At 47.8% G+C, this 10,006-nt stretch overlaps 1 protein-coding gene across 8 annotated transcripts in view; it reads right to left on the bottom strand.

Moving 5' to 3' along the window:
- Positions 1 to 10,006, bottom strand: part of LOC112415112 (E3 ubiquitin-protein ligase RNF185) — an 88,016-nt gene that overhangs the window by 55,846 nt on the left and 22,164 nt on the right. For 3 of the 8 annotated variants that reach the window (XM_024767908.1, XM_024767909.1, XM_024767910.1), the window contains 2 exons: positions 9,861 to 9,992; positions 8,187 to 8,304 (listed from right to left, as the gene is read on the bottom strand). In XM_024767908.1, coding sequence (XP_024623676.1) covers positions 8,187 to 8,304; positions 9,861 to 9,992 — 250 coding nt within the window. Of the gene's footprint in view, positions 1 to 3,846; positions 6,267 to 8,186; positions 8,305 to 9,860; positions 9,993 to 10,006 lie in introns of those variants that run through there. The other 5 variants (XM_024767917.1, XM_024767918.1, XM_024767911.1 and 2 more) reach the window with 3 other exon arrangements.

Genomic DNA, 10,006 nt, shown 5'->3' with positions numbered 1-10,006 from the left:
CTACGCCCCGCCCAGCCGACGCCAGCCCCCGCCCCTGAGCCTAGCCCCGCCCCCTGGTCCGGGCTCTGCGGCGGCCCTGGTGCCCGCTAGACTCTGCGCCCTCTGTGGGTGCCCGAACTGGTGATGGTGATTCTGCGCAGCCTGGAGATCTCAACACAGGGGACCCTCTGCCCATTTTACCGATGGGGACAGCTGAGGACCAGAGGGGACAAGTTCGAACCTCAAAATGGCTCAGCTTATTAGGAGATGAGCTGGGATGGGAACGCTGGCTCTTAATCCCCAGTCGAAAGCTCTTTCCAGTAGTGTCTGGAATCAAGACTATGAATATGGAGAAACCACGTTTACCCACAAATAGCTTTGGGGGGGGCGTTGAGGGTGGGCTTTTCTTAGAAGCTTCCAGCTCAGAGAAGCCACTTGTCTGTACCACTATAAGCAAGCTGACACTCAGTGGCAGATCCTTAGCAGGCCAAGCAGGTATTATAAATGAACCCCGAACACCAGATCTTCCAATTTTTCAAGATAAGCCAAACATCCAGGTATTTAGGTGAAATTTCCCTCTTTTAAAAATGTTGGTAACATTCAAATTCTAAAAATGCCATGTAGGTCAAAGGAAATGTACCAGTGGTTTGGATTTGCCCTTCGGACTCTTCTTTGTAGAGAAGAGCCCTGGACCAGGATTTAGGACAGCAGACTGGTTTCTCGCAGCCGCTAGGTGGCTGAGGGGCCTTGAGAGAACCACTTCCCCTCACTTGGTTTGGGAGGGGCTTGGGGTCCTCTGTGTGACTAAGGCTCGGCCACATCAGCTGGTCCCTGAGGTCCCTCCCAATCTGATTCTCTTGTGCTGGGTCTTTGGCAACTGTTATTTCCTTAGATCAGATATAGGTCATGAGAAAAGTATACAAATGACCAGGAAGGGACAGGGATGGGGCCCAAGGAAATGGATCACAACACTCCCACCAAGGATGAAGTTCAACCCAGCACTCAAGTACACAAAGGTGAGCACAATCCTCTTCCTTCCTGCTCTGTGTACTCCAAACCAGATGCAGGTCAGATTTTTCTCCTCTGGGTGTGGCAGGTGTCCCCTGAAGTCCTGAGTGTGAAGAAAGTGCTGAGGGGCAGTGTGGGTGATGTGCCTCACTTCTGTTCATTCCTGGGAACCCTCTTCAGGAGTCGGCTTTACTTTCTGAGGCTACCTCTGCTCTGATTATAGTAAAGACAAAACTCTGTATTGAATTAAAGTGATGGTGATCCAGGGGACTCTCCTGACAAGGAGAGTGGCTAGCAAAAAGGGGTGAGGTTTTTATTTGCCCTGCACATGGAAAGAGGTTACACTGTATTTTCCCAGACACCCAGGCACTGGCAGCCTTGGAACCAAGGCCCCTGTGAGTCTTCCCTCTCCCTCTGCCCCACAGCAAGGCACCCAGGTCTGTCTCTTCTCCCTCCTCACTCTCATTACACTTCTTTCCCACCTCCAGCCTCATGGTCTTCACCAGCAGGGAGCGGGAGGATAAACAACTCCCCCCAAGTTGCTCCCAGGGAAGTTCAGGTAACTTTGAGAAATGAAAAGTTGAAATGTAAAGGAAGAGAACAGCAGTCTATAGAAATGATAAAACCCAGAGATACCTTTTCAACATGGATACAAAGAACATTCCAAAATCACTTGTGAACTCAAAGGGAGTTCTGGAGGGCAGAAAAGGCCTGCGCAGGGAGAAAGCCTCCTGGGTTTCTAGTACCAGGTCACCTGTGCGCAGTTTGATTACCTGACCATGGCTTGGTCAGTCCTTGAGGCCAGATCCTGCTGACTGACTCACAATCAACTCTCTGGGCCTACAGAAATGAGGACCTGGGCCCTGACAAACATCTTAAGGTCTGGCTCTGCCATCCTGAGGGAACTGGTCTACTGGTCCACGGCCAGATACTCCCAGTGTCACTTCCATGTGCCTCAGACCAAGCCAGTCTTGGACCTCTAATTTCTCCTCTCCCTGAATCATCCTACCTAAAATGGACTGATTAATCTTCCAAAATTAGGTTTCTGTCACTTCTGTGCTCAAAAACGAATAGCTCCCTATTGCCTACAAAATAACAGCCAAACCTGGCCCTCAAGAACTAACCACATCTCACCCTACAGCCTTCTCTCCCTACTCCCTTCGCTCGAGGACTCTGCTTTTTCCTGAATACCTTCTGCCCTTGTAACATTCTGCCATTCCTACAACCACCAGCTGTCCTCCACAACCCCACTGCTCCCCACGTTCTCTGTAATTTTGTTGTCCCATTCTGCCAGAAGTGCAGTCTTGTTTCTAAACCCTTAACACATTGTTATTTTCAATTATATCATTTTGCAACCCCTGTGAACTAATCTAAATCTGCACAGTCCAATATGGTAGCCACTAGCCATACGTGGTTATTTAAATTAAAATGAGATAAAACAAAAAATTCAGTTCTTCAGTACTCTAGCCACATTTCAGGTGCCTGATAGCCCCACGTGGCCAGTGGTTACTGTGTTGCACAGTGCAGACAGAGAACATCTCCACAACTGCAGAAAATTCTATTGGACAGTGCTGTTCTCAACAATGATCAGTAAGGGCTGCTAACATCACAAAGAGGGACTACCAGACATTATGTGTCTCCTGATATGATGCAACAAGAAGTATACACTACCACTCATGACATAGTCTTACCAAAAAAAAAAAAATCAAGCCTGAATCTGGCTAAGCCTCTAGATTTAACAACCAATTTACAGGAAATACAAGAGTGAGAAGAGTTTGTTAATACCACAGTGATGCAAATAGCAAAAGTGAAGTTTTAGGAAACTTAACAGGACAAACTAACTGCAAGGGAAAGAAAAGAGACAGAAGAGGATCCTACAGATGTAACAGACTTAAGAGACATCCAATAGCAACGTATGGATCTAATCTGGATCTCAACTCAAACTGTACAAGAGTTATGAGACAACTAGGAAAATTTGAACAATGATTGGATACATGATATTAAGGAATTACCATCAATTTTTAAAGGTACATAAAAGAGTATCTTGGTTATATTTTTAAAAATCCTTGAGATGCATATTGAAATACTTAATAGGTGAGATATGACTAAAATTTGCTTCAAAACAGTGCAGGTACGGGAGAGGAACAGTGTCAGGGTGGGGATGAAACAAGACTGGACCTGAGTTGATGGCTATTGGGGTTGAACAACTGGTACATGGAGGCCTTATTGTCCTGTTCTACTTCTGTGTCTTGTTTCCTTTTCTTACTGGGCTTATGAATTCCTGGAGTTCCCTTACCTTTGCATTTCCTACTATGTCTTGGCACTATTCAATTTGATAATTGTTAGGTCAAAGTTTAAGAGGGAGAAAAGAACTCCTTTCAGACGGATGACCTGTAGCTCTGATGTGCTGGGGAGCCCAAGGCTGGGCCAGGTTTGTAATATCACCATCTTCCATCTCACATTCTGCTGAGAACCTCACGGAACCTTACGGAGCAGCACGCCCCGTTACAGGTAGAGGGCTTGGCTGGAGGCCAGATTGCCTTGTCAAAGAACGTGGGGAGAGATGCTGACACGGAACAACCTGCTTCTCCTCAAGGCTCTTTTTGGCCACAAGCTAAGCTCCAGGGTGGCAGCCCACAACCTTCAGAATTCCATACACTTATGAGGACTGGGTCTGCCTGTCAGACAGGTCACACCTTGGGTGGGGCTGTGTATGAAGCCAGGCCTCCAGCCTATGCTTCTCATTTCTAATTATCCATGGGTGTTTGAAGACTTTCATCCTCAATCTTGGCGGAGGCCAGACCAGTCCTCAACCCATTCCCCCCCACTCCCCTGACACAGTGAGTCCACAGCTCACAGTTATGTAAAACCATTTGTTTAATTCTAAATCAAATCACTTTTACAACAGTGAAAATTAGTGACTGGTCAAGGTGTACACGGTATTATTTTCTGACTGTGGTTGGGACCTGGTCCTAATCCACAAAGGTGGCAGGAGGGGTTGGGGGCCAAGAACATAGAAAACACACACAAAGAAAGGAAAATTGCCTCAGCAGAGGGGTGAGGTGGTGAGCCTGTGGGGGCATTGGGAAGGGGCCTCCCTGTCGGGGCTGGGCCAGCAGTCCCAAGTCGGCTCTCCTGCCCCAGCTCCTGGAAGAGCATGAGTGGGGACCTGCAAGGTTCAAAATCAAAGGGCACATGGCCAACCTGGCTTTGCTAACAGATTCCTGGGATGCCTTTGCTGGTGGAGCTCTCCTGGGCTCACTCCTTTTCGTTAAAGGGTCAAAGTTATTTGTCTTCCTACCTACAACCCTTCTTTTTTAAACCTTTCTTCTGGAAACCCATTTCTGTTCGATCCATCTGACTGAAGTCCTCTCTCCCATCACTAGGTGGGGCCGTTGCACTGAGAAACCAGGGCCCGTCAGACCTGGGATTTCCAGGTGATAAAATGAGCACTCTTGAGTGGGTGCCCAGAGAATCTTTAAAATCCATCAGGCACACCGTAAAGCAGGTGGCTTATTCCTACTAAATGGATTCGGCAAATGAACCACCTATTCAATATTTGTATTTTGTCTGTTTAAACACTGAACTCTGGCACTGAAAGGTAAGAGGGGAAGTGGGGGGTGCAGTGGAGAGAGGAGAAGGGCTTCCCTCATCTTCCTCAAGGTCTTGGTTTCCACACGCTATGCAGAACCACATCTGGAACAAACACTAGGTGGAGCTTTCAACCACTTGTTGGCTATTGCTGGGGGTAAACTCAGGAGCGGTGTGGACTGGTGAAGTGACAGGGAGGCCCTCAGAGTAAGTCCATCTCCCCCTACCCTAAGGGTCTCCTGGAAGAGCCTGAATTTCTAGGAAGATGCCAGACTGGCAGAGCGAGAACCATTCCACCAGGTGAACTGTTCTCCTGCTGGCAACACACTCCCTCAGTCAAATTTGGAAGAAGAAGCTTGTGAAGTTGAAAAACAAATCAAGGGCTTGGGAAGAATGACTTCCCTGAAAGTTTCCAGAGGATGACTTCCACAGGCAGACCACATCCTATCTTTGTGCTGAGGCTCCCTGGGCTCTGCGCCCGGCTTTACAAACCACCAGGGGTTGCCTGCTCTGGAGTAGCGTGCTTCTCTGGTTTTAGCACACACACAAGAGGTCTTCAAACCATACCAAAATCAGAGTCACATGCTGGGTCTCCCCTTTCCCTGCCTCTTCTTTAAGGACAATTTGGCTTCTGAGGAGGGTGGTCTTCAACATGCAGCTGGGGTGACTCAACAAGGCTCCCAGTTTCCTTTGTGGGGTCTGGGAAAGGATGCACCTGGAGCTTCTGCGGCCTTAGGGACAAGGCTGCTTGTTCAGCCGTTCCTGCATCTGAGCTCCGAATCCCACCTGAGTCCCGACTGCAGGTCTTTCCTAACACGCAGTCCGTCCTGGCTTCAACAGTAATCTAGAATGCGTGCCCTCTGGCAGGGAGGCAGATGTGCATAGTTTTGGGGGAAAACTGATGGGAAACCACATGTCTCTGGGGATAATCTACGCCAGGAAACCAGGAGGTCATTCAAGCCACTCTGGAGCCAAAGACACTGAGCACAGCCCAGAGGCAATAGATCTTTGGGTCCCTGGTGAATTCATGAATTGACTCCAGCTCCAGCTGCTGCAATTATGATCTTAATAGGACAGCAATTTCTTGCATCTCTGCTGAAGAGGAAATAGGACAGAATAGCACTGCGATCTGGAAGGGGAACCTCTCTATACGAGGAGTCCCACTGACTTCAGAGGCCACTTACCAAGGGGTATTTAAAGAGATGAAAAAATGTTTCCATATTTGGTTCGTCCCTTTGTTTTTTTAATATTAAATTCAGGTGAAATTGTACTGACAATTCCTCTTCTCCTGCCTCTTTCCTGTGCAGAGTCAGGACCTGCTGAGCTGGCTGGGACAGGATTTCACGGTGTAACCCATAAGAAATGACTCAATGCCAAGGCCTGAGGTGTTTACAGCAGTGGCCTCACTCCAGGGTCCTCAACAACTGGTCTTGAGTCCCAAAGCTCTGATGGAGAAGCAAAACTCCTTGATGTGTCACTGACCCCACTGATTCCAGAGGTCAGGATTAGCCAGGAAGCCAAACATCAAGAGTGGGGGTGGCATGTCACCGGTCCAGAGGCCCTGCATGGATGTAGGCCAGGAGCCCAGCATTAGGCAATCAATAGCCAGAACATGATCACCAGGGCCACAAACAGGAACAGGCGTGACAGGAACTGCTCGTCCACGTACTGGGGCGTTCCGGGGACAGCTGGAGGGACAGGAGGGAGGAGGGAGGCTGTGAGAATGCCGCAGCTGCACACACTGCCCACTGGAGTCAGAAGTCGAGAGCATCAACCTTCATCTCTTTACAACAGAATCCTGCACGCTAAAAATATTTCCAAACCCCAAATAATATTAGGCAAAACAAAATTCAAATTATAAAAATGTAACAATGAGGACAAAGTCTCCAATTCATCCTAAGAGGGTTTTGTCTCCAGGTGCAAATAAACCAGGAAAGTCTTGGAGGGAAAAATAAAAGCTACTATTTGTTAAGCATCTTGTGTGTGCTGTTGTGTATACACATTATTGCCTGTTGGGCATTATTATCCCATTCTGTGTAAAAAGAAACTGAAGCACAGGTATGAGGTGACCTGCCTAAGATCTCAAGGTTCATGAGCTGGCGGAGAGCCCACAGTTGTGCTCTCAGCCTCTCCACACACTGCCTCTCGAGTCATGGAGTTTCTAGATTCTGGCACTGATGAGTCAGGAGGGGTCTCAGGGAGCCCCGCGTGAGGTGCCTTCCTTTTCCAGAGACGAGAACTAGAGCCCAGAGAGGCAAAATGACCTGCCTCCCTCAATCCATAGCAAACTAGGGGCAGAAGTGGGCTGAGAACCTGGGTCTCCACTCCTCTCTGCTTTGAGAAAAGCTACTCCATAGAGCTCCTTGTCCTGACTGTGGGGCAAGGAGAGTTAAGAGAAACTACATCCCAGATGGGCAAACTGTACCAAACACACACAACAAGGGAAAACTGTCTGAGTGTGCCAAGGGGATAAAGAGAGTTCACAGCCTGGCTGTGAACTCTCTTTACCTGGGGAACCCGGGTGAGCCCTGGACCAGGATGGATGGAAATAAACTAGCAGGCAGGTGCGTGTTCCTTCCACGGGGCCCTGTCCCTCCTTCAGAGCAGAGCATGCCTGGCCCTTTGGGGTCTCTTTCCTCTGATAAAACAGCATGCGAACAGAGGAGAAACTTTTGAGGCAGATGAGGTAAGGAAGGGCAGTCCCAAGATTGCTCGGTGCTATATTACGCCCCAGTTAGGCACGCTGATGGAATCAAGCAGGCCGGCAGTCAACAAAGACTTACCGATTGTCTGCTATGTGCCAAGCACCTGGGTCGGGGGGCAGGGGACAAATGGATGGCTCAGGAGAGGTTACTGTCCCTAGAGCCTAAGCTCCTGGCCAGGAGCCACGCACTGGTCCCTTCTGTACCTCACACTGTGCCCAGCACACGAGGCCCCACTGAGTGCAAGCAGAGCTCAACCGCCCTCAGCAGCTCTGCAGCTCCATGGTCAGGATCTGGGCCTGGGCGTCAGATTGCGATAGAGCCCAGGGCACCTACCTCACTGCCCTGCCCTACACCAACTGCAGCCAGCACTCTCAAGCTGGCTGGAGGGAGAAAGGTAGAAGCAGGTGGCAGACCTAGGCATGGTTCCCAAAGGGCTGGGGCTTAGGACCAGCCCTCCGTGTGTCCTGAGGGAAGCTGGCCAGAGATGCCAGAAAATAGGGAGGCCCAGACTCCTTGCAGTCACCTGGCCCCTCCCCACCCCCAATGGTCAAAGTCAGGGGTATACGCCCAGAACTAGGCTTTTACTCAGCTGGGTAGAGTACATACTTTTTCATTTTATGGGCATGGGTTATATCTTGGAAAACATTACTAAGCATTTTCTGAATTGTGAAATGGAGTTAATTGCACATCTATCCCACAGGCTCATCGTGGGGATCCCAGGTTTATAATGGAAAGCACTCTGAACGTGCTTGTGCCTAATACTTGGTTAAGTGTGCAATATCATTACCATGACTACCAGTAATCGGAAAAGAGTTTAGCACATTTTGAAAAGGCTGATTATCCTACATATTGCTGAATTCCTAGGAGTCTTCAAGCAAAATCACCAAGAGAATAGGGTCTTACCTGGAGGAGGCCGCCCATCGTTTATGTTAAATGCTGTGGCAAATATGCCAAAGGGAAATGCCCCAATTCCAAAAGACATCTGGAAGCCACCATCTCCAAATCCAAACCCTTGAAACCCCTGTGTAGAAGAAATGCAATTCAGAACAGGCAGGTTTCTCCTCACCTGTCACACGTCACCTTACGTGTGGCACCCGCATTTCTTCCCCACCCTCTTTTCCTCCCATCTAGATCTCAAGGCAGAGGAACCCTGGTGGCTCCTCCGCCCTCCTGGCCATCCAGGGGTCCCAGCTAAGGAGCTATGAATGCCAGAAAGGACTGGCTCTGACCCAAAGTAAAACTCTCTGCTGATGCAAGTAAGTGTTCTCAGAGCTCCAGGTTCCTTCCCAGAGTCCCACACCAGCCAATAAAACTTTCTACATGCTTTATAACAGCCAAAGTGTCAACAACTCTTATACCCAATTACAAGGGAACATAGAACAAGCTACACATTATCTATAAGAGCAAAAAAAGTGGAACTCTAATTGGCCAACAATGGAGGTCATGATCAAAATTTCAATACAAAAAAAAAAAAAAATTTCAATACATTACGCTGACTATGCAGCAACACAGAAAAACTCTTATGACCAAAAGCTTTCAGACAAAACTGTATGAACACCATGGTCACAAGTATGTGACAATATGTATGTAGGTGGAAAAGATATGGATAAGTATTTTCCCTAAGATTTTTCTTTTAATATTGTTACAGAGAATTTTAAAAATTCAAAACACTTTTCTTCCTGATTACAAAAGTAATACGCTTGCTATGAGAAATTAACACATTATAGGAATAAATAACACAGAAAATCAGAGGTCTCCTTGTTCACCCTCCACTTCATAACCCCTCCCTCCAATGACCACTGTCAGCAGTTTGGTATCATCCTCAGCCTTTTTTCCCTATAATGTTGGGTTGGCCAAAAAGTTCATTCAGATTTTCCCATAAGATGGTGGAAACGAACTTTTTGGCCAGCCCAATATGTTCTACACTGCATCATCTTTCACATGAAAAGATTCGGAAGGAATCATAATATTGTAAATAGGTTAACTCCTATTTTCTAAGTGCCAACTCTGTGCTGGGTACTGTGCTAAGCACTAGTACACTCAAATTGCATTTAATTCTTACATTAGGATCACCCACATTTACAGATGACCAAACCAAGGCTCAGAGAGATGAAATAACTTGACCAAGGTCACACAGCTGGTAAGGGGTAGAGTTTAGATCTGGAACTAGATCAGTATGGTCCGAAAACCCATGCTCTTAATTACTGTGAACATCTTAAAAAAATTCCTCTTCTCCTCTGCATCCCTGGGTAGATCTTTAGAACTGATTAAAAAATAATTAAAGAAAAGAAAAATTATTGGGCTAACTGCTCTCCACGAAGAGCTGATAGGCCTTCATTTGTGAGTCTCTTGCAAATCATGCAAGTGGCTGCTCCCTATCCCTACTGAGCATAGCCTGGCACCCAGCTCCAAACTTCTTGATGGGCAGCACTACCTATAAAGCCTAACAGCAGATTTATTAAGAGGGCAGACCTACAGGGAAGAAAAACTGGTTTCCATCTCCTCAGTGCAGAAAAACCTCCAACTAAGAGCTAGCCTGGTTGAGTCTGAGGGCTCCTGATATCAAGGCTGCCTTACCCAGGAAGGTGCAACTGTTTCATCAGGAACCACCACTTCATTCAGTGCAAATCCGAGGACTGGCCCTCCGGCCTCCCTTCCAGCAACACCTGTACAATCCCACAAGTCCTCACATTTGGTAGGTTTATGTTCCTGGGGCAGAGTAG

Source organism: Neophocaena asiaeorientalis, unplaced genomic scaffold (assembly GCF_003031525.2).
Source record: "Neophocaena asiaeorientalis asiaeorientalis breed wild unplaced genomic scaffold, Neophocaena_asiaeorientalis_V1.1 scaffold828, whole genome shotgun sequence".
In the NCBI taxonomy this organism is placed as follows: Eukaryota; Metazoa; Chordata; class Mammalia; order Artiodactyla; family Phocoenidae; genus Neophocaena; species Neophocaena asiaeorientalis.
This window is presented reverse-complemented; position numbering and strand designations above follow the sequence as displayed.